The 22,119-nt window shown below is 42.3% G+C and overlaps 1 protein-coding gene across 6 annotated transcripts in view; it reads right to left on the reverse strand.

Moving 5' to 3' along the window:
* The window catches only part of LOC105683476 (transmembrane protein 132E), a 168,297-nt gene that overhangs the window by 37,489 nt on the left and 108,689 nt on the right, over nucleotides 1–22,119 (reverse strand). For all 6 annotated transcript variants that reach the window (XM_012396090.3, XM_048648880.1, XM_048648877.1 and 3 more), the window contains 2 exons: nucleotides 21,106–22,024; nucleotides 12,628–12,771 (listed from right to left, as the gene is read on the reverse strand). In XM_012396090.3, the coding sequence (XP_012251513.2) occupies nucleotides 12,628–12,771; nucleotides 21,106–22,024 (1,063 nt within the window). The remainder of the gene's footprint in view (nucleotides 1–12,627; nucleotides 12,772–21,105; nucleotides 22,025–22,119) is intronic.

Genomic DNA, 22,119 nt, shown 5'->3' on the forward strand with positions numbered 1-22,119 from the left:
CGACGTGCAGCGTTTGTCCGCCGACGTTGCAGAAGGCATTTTATCCGTCGCCTGGTACGGGTGGATGCATCAAGGGATCTGGCTATTCGCGACCGACGTATTCATATAGAATTTTATATGTCGCACGTACATCAAACTGTACACATTTCTGCTTGACGCAGGTTATACATGAGTGAAAACAAAAAAAAAAAAAAAAAAACGGAAGGAGGCTGGAACGAGGTTCCCGTATAATTTATTCAATTTCAAAGTTTTGTTTGCAATCGTAAATTAAATGCGCGAGAGTTCGCACGCGCGCACACACACACACATTTATGCAAAAATAAAACAAAAACGGAAATAACAAGTTTTAAAGAAAAATAAGAATTAAATTATAAGTTCATACTGGTGGCAATGTATGGGCCCTCCCCTCCCCCCTCCAGCCAACAACGATATATTGATCAAACAATAAAATATGCATAATTTGTATGTGCACGAGTTGAAATACGTATGTAAATAAAATTATGGAAAACCGAAGTAGATTTTATCCGGTATGGTTCTCATATTTTACAAATGTGATTCTAATGGGGTGGTCCGAAAAACAACGACTATTATTTTTTGCGTTTCCTATAGAAAAATATATCAGTTCAACACGTTCCAAGACACCCCTCCAAGGATCAGTTGGAAAATAAAATCCAAAACTCGTCAAAAGTTGGAGTTTTTTTTAATCGTTTCCTCACCGATCCTCCATAAGTTTGAAACTTCAGAAGAAGTGCGCCCTCGCCGATGATGCATTGTATAGTAACATAACGAAAGTAAACCCTCGCGTGTTGAATAAATGTGAACAGTTCCAATTCCACGTCTACCCCTGATGCGAACCGTGATGTACGTACCATCCCCGTAGGTACATACATAAACATACTCTACATACATGGTTGGTAATATACAACGGAGGTGTGAATAGGTATACATATATTTATCAAGGAAGATTGCGATCGATTTTCATCGTCGATAAAGCATACACGCCATAAGCCGAGGAGGATACACAAGGGTAGGTTTTTCTACTCAATTTTTTTTCGCTCTTTTTTTTCTCAGCACACATCGCACATTGTACACAGAATTGGCGTCGGTGCGTGACGTATAACGCGCGTGCAGAAACTCGCTTGCTTACCTACTTGTACAGCTGATGTAGGTAGGTGGTATACGGTACGCGGGGGGTTGAGATCAACGTTCTCTCCGATTTACTCGACCAGATAAGTGCGCTTTGTTCGCGTTGGACGCGGAGGGCAGAAGTGGAGAGAGAGAGAGAAATGAAAATACGAAAAAAAAAAAAACAACCGAAACTCAAATCAGCGGCGCACGATCGATGAAAATTGTAAGAACTGTGTGGGAAAAAAAAACGATCTACGTTCCAAAAAGGATCACATACAATTGTACAATCGAAAAATCATAATAGGTAATTATTTTATAGAGTGGAGAGAGAAACTCGTTAACTGAAGATCGGCGGAAAACTTTGTTGTAACTGTACGTACGAGCTATACATTCTTCCCTCGCATCCCCAGCCCTTTATTTCCGTTTTGCAGAAGAAATTGTTAATTTTCCCCAACAAAGCCCTACGGAGATTGATGTTTACTTTAGACGAGGACGATGCCCACCAACTTCCGGACTATGGTGTACAAAGGGCGTAAAAAGGTTCTAGGGTTTTGGTTGGCAAAAACTTTTTCACCACCGCTCAGAATCACACGTAATGATAATATTTTATCATTATTATTTTACCGTATAAATCGGCGAAATAATGTCGTTCTCACTTCGAGAATCGTGCGACAGCTGTATTGATAATTTCGATAGAAGTGAAAAAAAAAAAAAAAGAAAATACATAAATAATGAGTAAATAGATTAATTATTCCAGAAAGGGGAAGATTCGGGGATGACGACGAGTTGCGCCCTCACCGTGAAATTGGCGATCTTGTAGCTACCCGACTGCATCCGGCTCGTTCGCGAAGATACCCCGGCTTCCTTAACGTGGCTTCCGTGGTGTTCGTTGTTAATTCATTTCGCTAATGTTTTCCCCGGCGAAGATCGCAAAAGGTGCCCCGGCGGTAGTCGCGGATATAATGTATAGATGCGAAATATAGACGGTTACGTACACGAATTCTAACAGGCTGTACCCCCGTGTAACGTGCCTCGTAAATTACGCAGCCACCGATGATACACTTCCATGTCTTTTTCGCCCTTCGCGTTTTCTCTTAACTCGACGCGATACGCCTACGAAAAATATAAAAATTGACGAGAAGAGAGAGAAAGAAAAAAAAAATAAAGAAAATTACGGTTGTCGCCCACTGGTGTAGATATAAACCTAATGACATTTTACATTATTTATAGCCGACCGATATCTAGGTATACATATATATATTTACGATACGCATTGTTCCGCAGCTGCTTCTGCAGGGGATACAAAATTTACAATCATTTCACGCCGTTGCGGGGCGAAGCGCGTCGAGAAAATGAAAAAATGAAAAAATGAAAAAAAAAAAAAAAAAAACAGAAGCCTTCGGGAATATAATGTGCAGAGAAAAAATAAAATTCTCGACATCGCGCCCCTTCCAGAGCCATCGGTTGAGAGAAAAGAAGAGAGAAAGCAAAAAAAAAAAAAAAAATGAGAGAGAAAACGCAGTTCTGAAATTCATGAATTTCAATGGAAATTTCATCATTGTTACATGTGGGAATGCATCACGGGTGAGAATGTTCCGAGCAGATCAAAAGCGATCGATTGATGTGTTGGTTATGTAATTCTGCACTCTCTATAGCGCATACATATGTATAGGTGTACATATGTACCAGGCATAGGAAATATCTAGGGAAGGAAGATCCTTCTGACAATTGAATTTGGTTCATGATTTATTCTCAAATTTCCATAGAGATTAATCTCTCTGACAGGAATGGAAACCATGTACCGTATATGATGCATCAAAATGAGAGAGAGAGAGAGAGAGAGAGAGAGAGAGAGGCGTAGAGCCAACGGTAAAGATAAATAATTAGGTGCATGTTAGCCGGGATCCGCGCACAAGTCGAATTTGGTCAAACGACATAATTTTCAAACGTAATACCGCGGATCCAATTGGAGACGCGACACGACCGACGCGTTTCAGTGAAATAGCCGAACGTATATTTCGGCGGTTGCGAAACGAGGGTGAGAGGCGAAAAGAACTCTCTCAGCGATTCCGAGTCGACCGGGTTTTGTTAGGAGATAAAATTGCGCAATCTAAATTATGAGCTCGGTTAACGCGCGAATAACGATGGTTTTCATCATCGGAAAGATGATCATTGAAAGAAAATCTAATGCGAGAAAGTACCGACGTAAACCCCAAATTCGTGTGTCGAGGGAATTTCAACGATAACTGGATGAAAGCTGGAGTGTATTATTTCATGGTTTACGAGGCATTACACTACCCTCGGAGAAACCGCGGCGGTTATACAACTACATACCTTTACACACGAAAATATACAAGTTGTATGGTATAGTACATACCTATACACACTCCATGTACCTATGTATACATACGCAATGTTTGCAAAGATACATAGAATGACAGAGCAGATTGGCTATAAAACTGCGGGGATTTTCGTATCGTATGACGTAGGTAATCAGAGGTGGATTTCTTTTGGCGTATAGTATTGTATATAATGACGGTGCTCGTTCTCTAGTTGATTCAACTAAAAAAAAGGATAAAAGAATAACGAAACGGTACAAAAAATGGTCAACCGAGGGTGCGAAGAGCATTTTTTCTCCCCTCTTTTTTCTCCCCTGTCCTTTTTATTTCTTTACTTCTTTTTTTTCGCTAACCATCGGATTTGACACCTAGAGCTTTGAAATTCGGTGAAATTCCGCGATTATAGTAATACTCTTCCGGTAGGCAGCCAAGAAGCTCCATAAGTAAACGGTCGCTCGGGTAATGTAATTCCGTGAGAAATACGGACAACGGCTACGTACATATATTTACTTTGAACTCCATTAAGTAATGAGGGGTATATAATCACGCTGCACCCCCGCCGATACGTGTAAAACGGGGGCAACTTTTATGCGTGTATAAGGAAAATGTAAAACCATAGAGAAGTGAAACGGTTAAGGCTATGCGAAAAATGGTGAAAAAAAAGGAAAGCCATCAATATCCACACATTTATTACGGCTGAGAAAATTGAGAAGTCGATAAAAGTCAAAAGACCCGTCAGATCGACGGACCCATCGTGAGTCGGTGCAATATACGCACGTAGAAATGGGGCGGGTTGATGTCGATTCTGGTGAAATGACATTGCATTTTTCTAATCTTGTATTCCATCTGTTTGCTTTCTGTGAAAAGGCAGGTACAGTGAGAGATCTCTCAGTCAACATACTGGATGTCTGAAAGACGATTTTTGTACAACATCGTGTCGTGCAAGGAATACGTTTTCCACGAGATGTTTCGCATATTCCTCGTGCGTTCTTTGTTTTTTTTTTTTTTTTTTCTTTTTTTTATTACTTATTTTTACTTTCATAAAGAAACACAAGTTATTTGTATTCGTCGGGTATTATACGTATGGCGCGCGGTGCGGTACATAGATAAGGAGTATGTGCGGTGAAATACTATACAGATGAGAAAAGTAAGATTTCCAATTGAAAATGCAGAAATACGTACGTGGCGTGTGCACGGAAGTGCAGGTAGGTAAAGCCGACTTGAAAAGACGATTTAAATTTCCAAGAAAGTCGAAATCGATTTTACGAAATTTTACCGAGTGAACTAAAAGTGGCGAGGTGAAAAGTAGCAAAGTACGGAAATGCGGGCTTCAGTTCCGCACCCTGAATTTTCTCCACGACTTCGATATTTTTCAGATCCTCACGCGTTACGACACGAGAGAAAACGTCACGCGATTAGAATTATTCCTTCCAAGTTTCAAACAAACCCTACGTACGTATAGCTCGAACGGATCCGCAGGTATAAATTACACGCTGTGAATTTAACGCGTGTTATTCCCACCCCTATCCGCAGTAAAACAGCTCCTTTTCATATTATTATACTATACGTGCTATACAGAGGACAAAGCACGTACCACGTTAATTATATCCGCCATCTTCGAATCCTAGTTAGGCACTGATAATTAACCCTTCCAGAATTCAAAGTTTATATACGTAATTCTACTCCGTCCCCCCCCCCCCCCCCCCCGCTGCTTTACCCCCCATCCTTTCTAACCATCACGTAGCGTTCGGACCATATAAAACTTTCCGTACGTCGAATGGCAAAAATTACCGGAGGAACGATTGTTCTTTGTCGAGTGTTGTTCGGGGCGAGAATTTTATTTTCCTTTTATTCAAAGACTGGGGGTGAAATTTGATCGCGTACGCGACGGGCGTTGGGTGTAGCTAAAAGTAATGGAAAGGAAAGAAAAACGAGAGGGGATTTTCTCCTCGAAATACTTATATATTTCACGCTGCCATCTCCGCATACATCCCGGATTTTTCTATAACCTTCTATTACCTATATTTCTGTCATCCTTAACGGGAATATTCTATATTTGATGTCTATGTATAAATCGTCCGATATAATTTTATACCCCAGCTGCGCGCCCTGTGCGCGCTGATATTTATTTAAAATTTTCTTGTTGTTATTATTATTTTACATTTTCAAGAAAATATTTCCGTCACTCATTCGCTTTTATTCATTTATGTGTCCGTCTGAGACATAAATAGTACCGAGTGACGTCATAACGAAGATTAATGGCTCGTAGTTCGGTTCTCAGCCATCGCGTCGGATCGGTTTGAATGAATTCATCGGAGACTTTTTGTTTTTCAAGCGTACGTACGGTTGCGAGATAACTCACAATCGATTTTCAAGAGGTGAAAAAAGATACGTCGATGGGCGGTGGAGAGGAGAGAGAAAAATAGAGACAAATCGAATCAGTGCTACGTTGAAAACTCGAGTGATTCAATATCAGAGTTTTAATTTCGCTACGCTGCAGTCACAACTCGTAGCTTCAATAAGCGCAAATTTCATAAGCATGAGAGTCTAGTTGAGTTATCGCTACAAATACAGCGAAAAGAATAATATCGATAACGACGACGATCACGATAACAATAACAACGACTGGGGTTTTCAGCTTTTCCGCGAATGGTATTATACTCTTGCATCGCTAATTATCTGCAAATTGCATGCACGTAATGACCGAGGAATGAGAACGTCGAAAAAGAGATCACGTATCAATTTTTGGGTCGACCGAAATTTGTGGTTTTTTTTTACTCGCGTTTTTCAGGGGTTACGCCCTTCCCGTCCCCTACCCGCGACCGATGCGTACGAGACCCGAAGTAAGAGTCCCGGTGTAAAACCTGTGTCGGGGGTGTAAAATGAGAAGGGGATACACCGTTCGGTTCGTGCGATAATAGAAATGTAAATTAGTAGAGCGCATTAGCGTCAACACGTTAGTGATTTAGGGGGTTGATAAGACCAATTTCTGTTGCAAAATGCAATCTGCGAGAGGCTTTGCCGCCCTACAGGATCGCGAATCTACCGCACGGTGGATCGTTGAACACTCTCTCGAACGTATGTTCGTGTTGTACAAGTTACGCATACCTATACATATGTATATAATATATCGGAAATTATTATCTCTCGGGAATACGCGGAATATACATACATGTATAACGGAGTAACATATTCATATCCGTCGGTGGTTCGCTCCAATTTTCTTCGATTTTTTTTACGTTTCGCAAAAACGTAACACATGTATCTAAAATCTAATTCCTTTGACGAAAAGTCCTTTTTTCTTTTTTTTTTTTTTTTGTTACCTATGCACGCATGAGCTGCGCCGGGTCACCCCGTGCGGATTCGATTCGTTTGAATGTGCTTCACGTTTCCGACACCCAAAGAAAAATTTTCAATCTTCATACGTTTACGCGCTCACCTTATTTTATTTTTTTTTACACGTACGTTTTTTTTTTCATCTCTTTTTCAACCGGTTGTTCGAATTTCACGCTCCACTTTGATGTAGGGGAAGTCCGGGGATACGGCGAACACCCCGGGCAAAGCGAATAGTCTCCGCACTATTGCCCGACTCTTTAGATACTTTGTGACGTGTTTTTTTTCCCTCGCTAATTCTTTTTCATGTGAAGGGATACGCGCCCATCGGTTCTGATTTTATTTGTATATTTTTTTCTAGTTTGAAGCCAGAATCTAGCGGAGACTATTCGCTTTGCCCGGGGTGTTCGCCGTATCCCCGGACTTACCCCTACGTGTATAATTCAGCGTACGCGAACACACACGTAGGTACCATCCATTTTGTGTTACCTATACTTGAACCGTTTCGTGCAATAAAAACCTAGAAATTGGAGCAACACACTTTTAAGTGCGAACTTATTACTTTTATTTTATTTTTTTGTTTTTTCATTTTCTTCATTTTTCATTTCGACTGGGAGCATCTGTGTCTGATGAGAAACTCCCTTGTACGTGTATAATGTATATACATATAGGTATACATATATACGTGAGAGTAATAAATTTTAGCGCATTCCTGTTTTTCTTTTTGTTCGTTTGTTTGTTGTTGTTTCATTACGTTATTACCGTTCCCTTCACTTTTTTCTCTTCGCTGTTTGTCTCTGTTTTTTTATTTTATTTATTTTATTTTTTTTTTTTTCTCCTTTCATTCTTGTACCCTCACGTTCATTAAGTCACCCCCGCGCGAAATATCTTACACTAGCTTCCGCGTGACCTACATACCATACGGAAATGTTTATTATGCTCGCTGCAGCGATCGTAAAATACACCGGGGAAAAAGATGTACGCGAAGAAGGTATGCGAAGAAAAAATAAAATATGAAATAACAATAAAATGTAGAGTTGCGTATCAAATCTGATTTGACAGGGCGTAGAGATGTGCGGAGAAATATGGAAGACGGAAGAAAAGAGGAGCCTCCGTTCCATCAATCCAATCATCCTGCGTTCGTGAAAGCCCACGATCTTCGAAAACGTCAAGATTATTATCATTTTTTTTGTTTTTAAATCGCAGTCTGAGGGTCGTGCGTCAATCAGATACTCGTTACCTTTACGATGTCCAAAAACTGATTGAAGATGAACGAATGTTTTTGAAGATAAATTTCGAGTTCGTATCGGGGGCAGTTACAACATATGTGGAGGATAAGATAGATAAAAATTATAATGGAGGATGGTTGAAATTTTCGAAAACTGTGCTTCGCGTTTATCTCCTTTAGCAGCGTACGATTATTATTCGAATATCATTCCCGAGTCTATTTTGGCTGGCGAAATATTCTATAAAAAAAAAAGAGAAAAAAAAGAAGTTTCTAACGGGAGAGAGATGAAGGTCCCATTATTTCCGCACTGCAGCATCGCAGATAGCGTCCATATACATATATACATATATATATAACTTCGGCGTTCTGCAGAAATTCCGCTCGCAATAATATGACGACCGGCGAACGATGATATAGCGAGTGATCAAATGCTGCCGCGGAAAAAATTAGTCATCTCTTTTTTTTTGTCTCTGAATCCGAGGGTCTGATTGGAATTTTTCGCATCACCGGGCGCTTCGTTAAGTCCGCGGATTCCGGATCGATACACCGTAGTATATTGCGATAACGGCGTGCTTAGAAATGAATTTGTACAACGTAGGAATCGCGCGATACAAGCCCAGTTCGGGTCGAGTGATTCGATTGTTTTTTTTCTTTTTCTTTTCCTTCGTCGGAAGAAATTGAAACGTTCGAGAATTCTTCGAAATAAGATATTATTTCTCCCATCATCCGCTTCCGGAACGATGACTCGATATACGGAGACACGTGTACACCGCATCCACTACGATGATTATTCGCAGCCGCGAAAGAGATGGAACATCGCGGAAGATCGACGTATGAAAATAAGGCGGACCGTTGCGAGTCGGAAATTTTCAAAACACACGAATATCTCCGGTAATTTGGAGTTGTGGAGAATCGTTGAAAAGTCCTTCGCACAATTATTCACCGACAATGAAACGCACCGCGTCACGTTTCCATGTGCGTGTACATCTATATCTTCGGTGCTCGACTCGTAATTGATAAAATAAATGTTAACGATTTTAACTAATTCAATTTCGAGTTGCCGCAACAAATATGGAGGGTTCTCGAAACCACCGGAGTAGAATATACCGACTCGGCAATATGATTAAATCTCCGTTCTCCAATAGTGCGCAATAAAAATCACAACATCCGAAGCCGGGCGAGATGCAATTAAATTTCGTTACATCCGTACACGCGACACTGCACAACACGACGACCGTGACGATAATATGTATATGCATACATTTCATGTACATAGAGCGAGTAGTGTGACCGGAACGGTTTCCAGATAAAAATCCCCGCGGGTTTCTCCTTCTGGTTCTCGCAAAGTGCGCCACTCCTACAGGTCCAATCATTTCTCTTCGTATTTCTGATAAACTTTGCTTTTACACTAATTACATCTACATATATATATATATATATATATATATATATATATATATAAACCTGTAACTCACGATTGCAACTTCCTGCAGCGTTTAGGATTGTTAACCGTTATGACGAATGATAAATTAGCTAGAAAATTGCGCTGTTACATTTTCAGATCTCGTTTTTCCCGTTCATAGGATTCTCTTCGGTCGTTCATATTTTCTTAATCGATGCGAAAAATATTCTCATCATTACGAGAACTTCTTTCAAAGCTTCAGCTGATTTCCCCATATCGCTGTCGATATTTGTTCTATTATTATTATTATTGTTATCGATTCTTTTTCTTTGATTCTATTATCAATTCTGAATCTATTGATAAACCGGAAAAGATTACGCGACGAATGATGCAATTCATACCTGGATAAAAAATTTATTTATATCAAGGCAAAAAATTAGGATAAATATCAAAACGTGTTTAATGTCATGACGCTAAAGTGATATTCGAAGTATTTATACATATATATTGCCTAATTAAATGGATTACGTCTTCGGGATCAAAGAACGCGTACCTTATTCAAATTATCATACCCGTATCTGGGGTGTAATTAAATTTAGCGGTGCTTGTGATACCGAAATTCAAATATCATCTGATACCCTACATCAAACGCGAGTGGAAGCGCGTCCTTGAGAGAGTTTTGAGAACAATTAATCATTCTATTGACTTTGCTGACCGGTGAAAGTAGGGATGGTAAACAATTTAGTCCACAAGATCGAGCGAGCGCTTATTTTTCATCTTCTAATTTTTTTTTTTCTAGTTTCTTTTCTCGTTTCTCTCATTTCTTTCGCCGTAAATCGTTTTCGCTTGTAGTCGCACAGGTTTTTGTTCTCATGATACAGATGGTCCGCTTATATATCTGAAGATAAACGACACGATGCGGTGTAAGCGTGAGAAATGAACAAAAAAATCAACCGTGTTAAATTCGCGTGGAAAAGAAAAACGGATAAAATTATTTCTTAGGAATACACAGGTGCGATAAGTGACGTTAGTAATGGGGGGATAATTTTATAACGGTTTCGCGTTATCTGAAACTCGCGATTGGGTGAATAACAAAAAAAAAAACTGGAAGGATTTCGCGTTTTCGATCGGACTGAAAACTGATATCCGGCGGGCGCGATGTCGGAGAACGTAGAAGACGTTCGTAAAATTCTATTCCGAATTATAAGAGACAGCCTCTTCAATTTACAGGACGTCGTCGCGCGGCGCGTTAAACGTGAGCAGAACTCGGAAAACGACCCAATGGGATACCCTCTACTTATTCCTACAGACTCTTGGGATGTATCCGTTTCTTTTGACTATTTTCGAGGATTTCAGAGTAGCCAGAGTATTCAAAGTAGGCAATAACGATCGCTCCCTCAGAAGCACTCGCCGAGTCCGCTGCGTCGAATCGAATGAAAATCCAGATTTCAGCTAAATTTAAAACGAAAACATCTAAATAAAGGAAAAGCGGAATGGAAAATGAAAATGAAGGAGGAAGAAGAAAGTTCTCACGCAACAATTATTATCGGCGAAGAAAAAGAATTCACGCGCGTATATCGGATAGGTTTCCCCGTATGCCTGGTGCGATTACGCGTCCTGTACGTGTGTACCACTCATACGCTTAAATATGGTCGATGCGATAAGTTATTTGTGAATTAATTGTGCGTTGGTTGTGATATATAATTATGCCGCGGAGTCGCGGGGGACTTCAGTCGCGGTAAGATTGTCGACGGAGAAGCTGCGGTGAAAAATATACAACGATGAAGTCCGTGCTGATCGTGTTTTTGGGTGTAATAGCGTTGTCGCGGGGATATCCCGCGGTCGCAGGTGTCGACGACATCGCCGATTTGGAGAGGATCCGAATTCTGGAGGGCGGAGACGCGGTGCCGGTCATCGACGACGAACTCGATCCGGAATCCGAGAATATTTTCGAAAAAAATTCGAACGACGACGAGCCGATCGTTCGTCCGGAATTGAATTCGATCGCCGACGGTTCAGCGAAGAACGAAAACGACGAGGGTTACATCGCTAGAGTCGAGAGATCAATTGAAAGCGATAGCGACAGCGACAGCGACAGTTCCGAAGATTCTAGTGACGAGGAGGATTTCCATTCGTCGGAAAAGGCGAAGAGTCGGACGGACGGTAGAAGGAGAAATATGGGGGAAAATGAGTCCGCCGGTCCATCGGATTCCTCGGATTCCTCGGATTCCTCCTCGGACTCCTCCTCGGATTCTTCGGAGTCCAAGAGGCACGACGTTGACCGAAAGCCGACGGACGACGTTAACGCGATGCAGCTGAACAACGAGGTGGAAACGATCACCGGAGCCCCGCAGATAGATCGCAGGTCGCAACCGGAAATACGAAGGAAACGTATGGCGTGGAACGTGATGCGCTCGTCGAAGGAGTCCGACGAGGGTATGAGATCTGCGCCGCGGATGCGTTGGATGTGGGACGATCAGAAATCGGACGTCGAATCGCCGAATCGGGACGCTCCGGATCTCATTGACGCCGTGTACGAACAGGGAATCGAAGGGCAGGCTTACCCCAGGATACCGTCGTTGAACTTGCCCCGTGAACCGTGCAAATCTAAATTCGCACGCCGCGACAGACACGGCATTTGCAGACCCTCGTTCATGATGTAACCCAAATTGCTACCCCCACACCGTCGTTTAAACATTTAACAATTTCGAATTTCACTGAGTCTATGTATATCGATGTTATTAGATAATATTCCATGTGTACAACGTTTTCGATAATAAACACGATTGGAGTTTCTACTTTTCTATAAAATACGAAAAATTACGGCTCGACCCAACATATTCTGCATCGTACACGTAGGTACATACGGACATCGCGGAATTAATCTCGAGCATTATTAAATCCTTCGGTGTTATCTTCGTACAAACAATAAGCGCTGATTTATTCGAGCCAAAGTATTAAGAGCTCTGAATAATTTGCTGAACTGTACAAATGGTATACGGGAGCGTGTCAGCGAGCTATTGTTCCTCGACAATAAGCTTGTTATAATATTCAAAATTCACGATGGACACAAGATAGAGATGTAGAAGAAAAAAATAATGTTTTCTTCGTATACGTATACAGAATGCATAAATATTAAAAACCTACAGAAGTATGATATCAATTTTTGCAGGTAATACGACGATGTGGCTACTTACATATTCTGGGGGCGTGCGGCGTTCTCCTTTCGCATTGCGGTGAAGGTCGCCGCTGTGTATTTTCCATTAACTTCAGCGGTGACCGTCCAATCAGGGCTGCTAGAAGTGGCGCCCAATATTCGTACACCGGATTTTATTCTCGCTCTGAAAATACAAAGGGTGATTTTGAAAAAAGACAAAGGAGAAAAGCAGATAAAACGAGATTATGTTCAACCCTTGCAAAGCCCGCAGCTTAAATCCAACGCCAGACGACAATTATGATAAAGGATATTAAGGTCAAAGGGTATGATGTAAAAAAAAAAAAAAAAAAACACAGACAAAAGACAAAAAGAGAAGAAAAATGAGATTATAGTATTACCTAGAACGCACTTGAATCCTTGATAATAATTGTAGGAAATTTATCCAATGTAGATAAAATCTACGGACAATATCGTGAGAGTTTTCCAACTAAAAACCGTATGAAAATTCTTCGATAAAATCCAATGGCGATAAGTCGGGTGAGAAAATCCACAACATAATATTCCACGAGCTCGTATAACAGACGTTACGATATAGGTATAATACATATAGCCGAATAGATTTCCCTCACATCTACATCGAGGTAATTACAGGGCTGAAACTTTTTCAGAATGCTATTCAATCATCTTCAAAGCCTCGGTGTTCTCGCTATAACTTGGCCAAGAATATACATCTATGTATAATATAATGTACGTATACATATATTCAGCGAACCCACGTACGCTTTCGCATAAATTCGCCCTATGTGGGGAAAAAAAATTCCGGGTTATATTCACGTACAATCAAACGTTGTACCAACTACCACGCTACCGTCTATCCGTAGCCCCGTCTGTCTAGACTGAGAAAACAAAGAATGGAAAAAAAAAAAAAAAAAACTGAAAGAAAAGGGACGAGATTTTGGAATATGTATGACAAAACGTACAGTGGTGTAGAATTATTCGGAGGCAGCAATTGATAGGTCGGAGAAAAATATTATGCGGATCTACGAAGCGCAGCTCCTATACTCGAGGTCTGTGTAATATTGTAATGGCCATCCTACCCCAGTGCGCGAGCGATAGTTCTTCGGAAATGGCCGGCGCGGCAGCGTCTCGACGTCCAGCGTCGCGCGTATTACAGCGACTGAATTACGTTCGGCTCCGGCGACGACGGCGGACTGAATAAATTCGAGTTCTCGCACTCGAGACGGACTCGGTGATTACTTCCTAATCCATCCGATGTATGTACATATCTGTGCGCAGGTATACGTATACGGAAAATAAAATTGATCCTCGTACCTTCTACGATTTTTCGCGAACATCGACGAGTTCGAAGGCCTCGATTGTAACGGTAAAAATTCGCATGGCCGATCGTTTCGTTTACGGATGTCCGCAAATACTCGGGATTCTCGATCCTCGACGAACTCGTATTTTTGGAAGATGAAACAAAAATTTAAGAGCCGAATTCTACGTCCGTGTAGCGACACGGTATGCCGTCGAATGTTTGCGTTTGGCTTTCAACGTTATTTTAGGACTTTGAAATATTTGCGATACATATTTTCATTCATCTCGGGTACACATCGGGAGCTTGCGGTATCTGTTTTGATGTGTATATTTTTTTTTTTTTTTTTTTTAAAGTAAAAATTTTGGGGGTAGGCCGAAACAATGGGCGCGAGAAGTGCAGGGAGAGCGGGTTTATCCGCCGGAGCTTCTCAATTTAGGTGTTCCGAACTTGATAAACTTGCAGGTGTGGGTGTATATCTCGTTGGATATTATATTTTAAGGTCCATAACTTTCGATATCATCATCGGAATTCCGTATAACGGGACCACGGTTAGCTATTAGAAAGTTTAGTAATAATAAGCCTGCAACTTTTGTACTACCTTCGAGGTGTATGAGTGAGAGCGTAGTACGTTCACGTGGGTAACGTTATACCGCGGAATTTCGTTGGTGAAAAAGCACTCCCTGAACGGAAGCCTCCCTCCGATTTCCCGAAAGTCTCTTATTTTTTTCGCCGGTGTTTCAACTTTTCAAAATCACTGTACCACCCACCCTCGAAAATCTCATCGAAATAAGATACTCCCCAGGTATTTGCGAAGCTTCGAGGGAACGAGTAGGCGTAATATCTTCGAGCGATTTTGAAAAAAACAAATTAACCATCGGATTTGAATACATGTATGTATGTATTGTATACATACATAACATAATATTGCAGAGGTGATATATGGCATTTATATGTATATTGGAAATGAAATTGAAATGCGCAAACGGACGCGACATTTCGCATCAGCTGACTAGTTTGCAATTCACTCGCTGCGCGTTCGTCCGGTATATAAAAAAAAAAAACAACATCTTAACAAAGAAACCATTAGGAGAGAAGAAAAAAAAAAAAAAAAGAAAAAATGAAAACGGAAAAAGGAAATAGTCAGAGTTCCGACTTCCTGGCAATAATTCAACTCCTTCTTATGCTAAGTCGGCAGACTACTGCTCCTATATTTTCCACATCTCGGGTAAGGTTGCAGCGTCAACGAATCCTACGAGAATATATCAAGGAGAAAAAGGTAATATCGTACGCAAACAGTACGCGTGTCTATAAATGACCCAAGTCCGATCGTAAATGCGAGCAATGCGACTTCGGCGACTGAAGGTCGTATTTTTTTTACACTTCATTTATCCTATAAAAATTCGAAGAACGAAAAGAGAAGATCGAAACTATGGAATCGCCCGCTATTATATAAAAGTTAAAGTTCGTATATTCGATCTTCGCTCACGACCGTATACAATGCCATAGCATTGTACGGACGTGTGCAGGGTGGGTACGTATATTACGTCTTCGATTTCATATTTCTCCTTCGTTTCGCACGTGCGATTCTCCCGTCGAATAATATCATCGTCCAGGATGGATCAATTTTTACCGTGTCCCGAGAGGTTTCGGATTCCGCATATCCCTGGGAGGATAAAAATCCGTCATAATTGCAGTTCACCACTCTCCGTCCGTATAAGACCGTCGCAGTTTAAAAAAATGTACATTCTCTGTCGGTATCCGTGAAGTGACATCGCCGTCATCCGCCTTGGTAGATGGACAGGAATAACAACGGTAACGTAATATAATAATAATATTGATAATGATCTCTCGCTCCCGTTAAAATGAAAGCTGACGAAGGTAAAGCGCGACGCGCTGGGATTACGTCGAATTGAAAAAAAAATTTCTACCTTTCCTTCGTTCCGGCATATCGTGTAACGTGACGGTACAAAAAATGGAAAAAAAAAAACAGGTCGTTATGACATTTTCATACGCGTAATTGTGATATTTTTTTTGCGGAAAAGGTATGTCCACCCACGTTTATATAATCTCATCGAGAGGAACAATTTGAACCAATATTTATTTTACAATTTAGATTTCAAAATACATACGTAAAATACATGAACGGGAAAGCCAGGAAGTATGGGGTGTTCGAGGGATCTATGAGAAAAAAAAAATAAGAATGAGGTTCAATCCTAAATGACGTTCGAGGTCATTCTCGATCATTCTGAACAAATTTTTGACGAAATTTTTGGGGCACCCCGTATTGCCCCTAATAGCTGAGAGCGACAAACGGCACCAGATTTTAGAGGAGCGTCACGGTCATACCGTCGCAGGAAATTACTTACTTGAAATTCTAGGATCGTTGTCAACTTGTCTTGCCTCTGGACTAACGAGGACGTGGGTAATACGGTTAACTGCAAAGTGACGTACCTTTAACGGTGTAGTTTACAAGAGTAATTTCAACCCCCAGTTCTCACAGCCTTTTCCCTCCCGCCCACTGTACCTCTTTCTTCCATTACACATATAAGTACGTACAAACCCGCGACCGATTCGTTGACCAATGCCCGTCACCGTATGAATATGACAGCAATTATTCTTTTATCGTTGAAAAATATCGCTCAGCGATATCTTGAGCGAGTATCGTTATCGTACCTGTGCGTATTATATTCCAAGTGCGAAGTAAACCTAAGATTAGACCGATACAATGTACTATACCGGTCCGGATTAATGCCATTAAATCTCACCTCGGTAGAATAAAGGGGTAATTTGGTGTAAAGCGTAAGAGACCCGCAGCGCACTATATACCTACATATGTAGGGTAGGAGGGTCGCGTGTGTGTACGCGACGTATATACCTATTACATATTTAGGTGCACAGGTATGTATTTTGGCGCGGCAATAGGTATAATGGAATAGATTTTGTATGTATTAGGAAGGTTCGGAGCTAGTTCGAGGAGAAAAGGGTGAAGGTAGGAAGGGGTGCTCGCTGAGACAATTTGAACAAAGTTATCACCATTACCGAACTGCTAGCTATACCGAACTTGAACGGCATACAAACGGCGCTCACTATCAAACCCCGCCGCCGGCCACACCCTAAACTTTGAATTCGTCGGGAGTTTCGAAACGTCGAGCTTCTCGGAAGAACAAAAAAAAAAAAAGGGTACGACGAGGCACGCCCAATCTTCCCTTCATCAGAATCCGAATTGAGCAGCCATTTCTAATGGAATCGAGCGAAAAATTTCGCCGATGATATTTGCGTTACAAATTTTGCCGAATTTTTTCAACCGTACGATTTTGCCCGACGAAGAAAATCTCAACGTTGCCCAAATCTCGAGAGCTCTTCGTCGTTGGAAATAATATATTAATATCCTAGGTGCGCGTTCGTCGACTAATAATAAAGCCCTTTCGTAAAAGTATACGTACACGTACGTATATATAATAAAGCGTACGAAATAAGTTTCGATAAAAATTTCTTCGAGTCGTAAAATGAATATTATCGTCGCTCGCGTTCGATTTGACGAGCATTTCTTCTTTTACGAGCGGGTGATGTTGAAAAGCCGGAAAATACACGAGACAACAAATATATCAGCGATATGTAAGCGATGTAGTAAAAAGAAATAGAATGGAATAAAAAAATAAGAAATAAAAAATGAAAACAGTCCTTTGCATTCAACGGAAATTTCCGCAACGTCTGACGTCATAAAATGTAATACCACTTAAAAATATATTTGTTGCAACGAGCGCGTCGTTCTCGTTGTCGTCGTCGTCGTCGTCGTCGTCGTCTACGCGACGCGTACACGTCGCTCTGTACGTCCGCGTGATCGTTGTACGCGACGACACGGTGACCCTTTTTGTTACCGACGATTTACGTCTTCCCTCGTACCCGCGGCAAGGTATTCTCCACAATGTGCCGCTGCACCGCGTCCTCCCGGTCCTTTGGTCGCGTTTACCCCCGCCCTTTTTCCACCTTTTCTTCCGCCCTACGTTTCCACGCGGAGATCCTTACGCCCCAACGAACGGAGGACGACAGCTACGATGGGTGGAGTGGGAAAGGGATGAGAAAAGTGGGAGTCCGCCGCGCCGTTCCTTCTGCTTTGCCCTGTAATCGCCGTCGCGCTTTACGACGGTAGCAGCAGGTACCGCTGTTGCTGTAGCGCGGTGTAGCGGTAGCCGAGGTACTTTTGCCTTCAGAATCTTGCAGCGGTTCCGTTTATAAGGTGGGTTGAAGTACCATCGGAACCCAACCTACTTTTCAAGCTCTTCTAGGTACCGGCTGCTTACAGTACGAACGCTGGGGAAATTAAAATGAAGCCATGGAGATCGCGCGGAGCGTACGCCGACTACGACGACGATCTTAAAAACTTCCATGTTTTACGTCGCGGTGCACGACGGGAATTATTGCTCCTGTACGTTCGTCTCTCTCTCTCTTTTCCCTCTGGGTAGGAAGAAAAAAAAAAAAAAAAAAAAAAAACTAAAACTAAATAAAGACGTACTACCTGTAATACCGCCTACCAACCGGAGTTATAATGGTCGCGTAATTATTACGGCCAAAGTGAGACAGTTTTCTACGAGATGTAAAATTTGAACAAAGCTATATATAGGCGTAATTATGATCTACGTAAGAATAAAGTGTCCAGGAATGATCGTGACTCGGGGCGGGAGGGGGATAGGCGAAATGATCCGACGTAAAGAAACTGGTGAGGAATAGTCACGGGTGAATCGACGTCGGAGAGAATTGGGGAATTTGAGAAATGGGAGGGCGCGATAGGCGGAACCGCGTTGGTTTGATACATCGGCGTAAAGACACCCTGTACACGAATACCCGTCCCAAGACGATATCGACTGCCAATTTGCATGTAAATTACATCGGTGAGTCGCCGAAAGCATACGTAACGCGGTGAATTTCGGTTAATAATTATAGACCGGCTGTCGCTCAGGTGTATCGGTGAGTTTCTGATCTGCGGGAGGATTTCGTCGAAAAATTTTCATCGTATCGCGCGAACGACGATTAATCGCACATCACTAGATAGTTATCATTGTTTTTTGAAGTGGGCATCGATCATATTCATCGTAAAATAAATCTCTCGAGCGGATCGAGGATTTTCCCGAGTTTCGCGGCAACGCCCTTGGGGGGTTGCGGGAAGTTTCGTTGAATGATGAAAAGAAAGTTTCTCGGTATTCGCATATAATATCGAGAGATATTTCAAAACTTTTTAGACGATGGATTTTCCCACTTGAATCCTTCAAAGGGAACGAGGGTGGTCGTGAGAAGTTTGACGAACAAACCCCCCCCTCCCCCCGCGTCGCGGCAGCTCCTGCGCTTGTTTTCGCTCGAAGATTCGACCTAACTTTATTCGAACCGATGCAAACACCGTGACCGAAAGCTGGGCCGCAGTCGTTACCCCTCGACTTATATATCTCAAGCATTTAACCAGCCTATCCTAGACGATGAACTTTGGCGTAGGGTTTGTTGGGAAACTGTTTCAGCCGGGGTGGCGATGACGACGAATTTTAGAGTTATTAAGGTGGAGGCCTCGGGGACCGTGTCGTATGATGAAAATGACTCCCGATGATCAACCGGATTTACGACATCCCAAAATTATCCCAAGATTTCTACAATTTTAACCGAGTTTCTCCGATATTTAATTTAATTGTATTGGCGGACATTCGACGGTAGTTTTGACTCATTCGCGAAATTTTTTTTCGCCAAAGTAGTTAGGGCGTAACCGGAGCGTGAATTTGTCAGAAGTTTGACATACCTTGGCGAAGACCGTAATTCTGGTCTGTAATTGACAACAGGAAAATCCAGGTTTATCGAGTCATTTCACGTAGATGTTGCGCGATACTCCGAATGGAAACGTCCATCTAGCGTCACGCCCCCTTCGATTCAAAAGGGCCATTATTCATCTCCTTGTAATTGTAGCCGTTACTTTCGCGGATATATATCCTGTAGGATGGTCGTACGTTTATAGTAAACGCGTTTTCAGTTCATCCGTGTGTGCGTAGTAGAATCCCCATTTCCAAGGTGATGTATTGCCCATGTTTACAATCAGTTCCGAAATCGAATGGACCGCAGTTCCGGCCGTGCGGAACGCGGGATGCGTCGTAGTTTGTCTGGTTTTCTAGATCGTATTATTACTTTTTTTTTTAGTTTTTTTGTTTTTTCTCGTAAAACTAGTTGAATGGCTCCCAGGGCCATACAGAGCTTTTCGATCGGCGGCTTCAATTCGTACAAATCAACGTAGATGCTGAACTACGATATTCGTTCAAAGTAATCCAGAAGTAGATATACGGAGTGGATCGTATATTTTGAAAAAAAACAAACAAAAATGGTCAAAAATGTCGAAAACGGTGCCGACATAAATCATCATCGCTGGAGACAGTTTTGCTTTTTTTCGGTTTTTTTTTTTAGGTACGTAATCTGCTGCACACGTAACGCGGCTTTTGGGCTTCCTACTTTCATCCCCTGTGTCCGTCGGGATTAGTCCGTATAATGACATGATTTTTTTTTTTAACGAATTGGATTATTACGTCCACCGTATCGGAAGTGGGCGTGGCAACCGTATCAACTGTTCATTTTGGGGGATGAACGCGCACTTGACACGTATTAAATGTATATCGTACATTAGCTATGCATAAGAACGGGGAGGAAAACTAGAAAAAGTTGTCAAACCAGCGTGAAAACTATATGTATACGTATAGATAAGGGGGGTCGGACGCCGTAAAAAAATGTCGGAAAATGATTCCGCAACGTGGTGTGGTTACGTAATTTCAACCTCACTCTACTTTCTTTTTTTAAAAAAAAAAAAGGTTCCCCTCTTCCGTAACGTATCCGAGATACCTACCGCACCTACCCCGCCGTTTCGCCGGCGAATGGAATCAACATATTTCAAAGAGTCTTATTAAGGAGGGTAATTGGCTGAATTATGCGACAAGAATGACGGTCTCCAGATACCGTGGGGATTATACTTTTCCTCTTTTTTTTTTTCTCCTTATTTTATTTTTTATGCTCGCGCAGAGGGAGCGAATAACGATAATCTGCCTCCAACGACACCTGGTTATCTCGCGACGACCTTACATCTTGATATTCCTGCCTCATCTGATAAAATGAATTGAAAAAATAAAAAAAAATAAAAAATAAAAAAACAAGCAAACGCACAAAATATTCGAAAAAACTCACCTTATGATGACCGCAGCTACCGGCGCTCCCCCTTGTCTAGGATGTAAAAATGCCGGAACGTGGAGTCTTGACCTCGGATACAAGGGCGCGTGGGGTACGAGAAGTGTGAACGATTCGTCCGCCCTCAGTTCTTTGTACGCCGCCCTGTTGGGGGCCAGTGGAACTTGTCCCAGGGGAGTGACCGGTTGAATTTGCACCCTCGGTTGGCATCCCCCGTCGCCTTCCGTGCGCGGTTCGAGAACGGAATAAGCGACTTGCACCAATCTCGGTAGAGTTTTGGCGACCTTCACCCTGCCGGATGCGTCCGGGGGCGGGAGTGGCGCCCACCAAGAGGCCGGTATCGTTATTTGAGCGAGGCACACGCCGTCCTCGCCGTCGGGACTACAAGCTGCGGTAAGAGGCGTTCTCCCCGACAGGGAAGCGTGCAGAACAACGCATACCCTCTGGTGTCTGGCCAAGAGGACTTGACGTCGTCCGCCGGCTTCGCTGCCGGCGTGAAATAAAACTCTCAACACCGGCGAATCCCTCGGGATACTCGGGCGGACCAAATGAGCCGACATGTCCAAATGTCTGGCGCTCAATTCTTGGGCGTCCAGTAGGGCTGTCGTCGATGTTAGATTTCTCCTTGTTTCGGGACCGGGGAGAGCGTCCAGAGGATCAGGTACGATGTATCTAGCTGGTACTGTTTGCTTTGTACTAAATGGACCGTACGTGGCTCTGACCGATGCCGGTTCGCTTGTCTGGAAGACGGTAAACGTGTCGATCGAAAGTACCGAACCGGGTGGCGCTGGCCCAGGTGCTAAAATCGGTGGAACCGGGATGGACTCCAGTTGGGCAGGATACGACTGCCTCGGCGTATGTTTGAGAAAAAAACCTCCATCCTTGTTCTCGAAGTGTACCTCCACGGACGCAGCTACGCCTGAAAATAGAAAAAAAAAGAGAAGGGATGATAAGACAAGTGAAACGTCGGAGTTTTTTTTTTTTATTATTCGAAATGACAAGATTTCGGGAAAT

Source organism: Athalia rosae, chromosome 1, assembly GCF_917208135.1.
Source record: "Athalia rosae chromosome 1, iyAthRosa1.1, whole genome shotgun sequence".
Classification (NCBI taxonomy): domain Eukaryota; kingdom Metazoa; phylum Arthropoda; class Insecta; order Hymenoptera; family Athaliidae; genus Athalia; species Athalia rosae.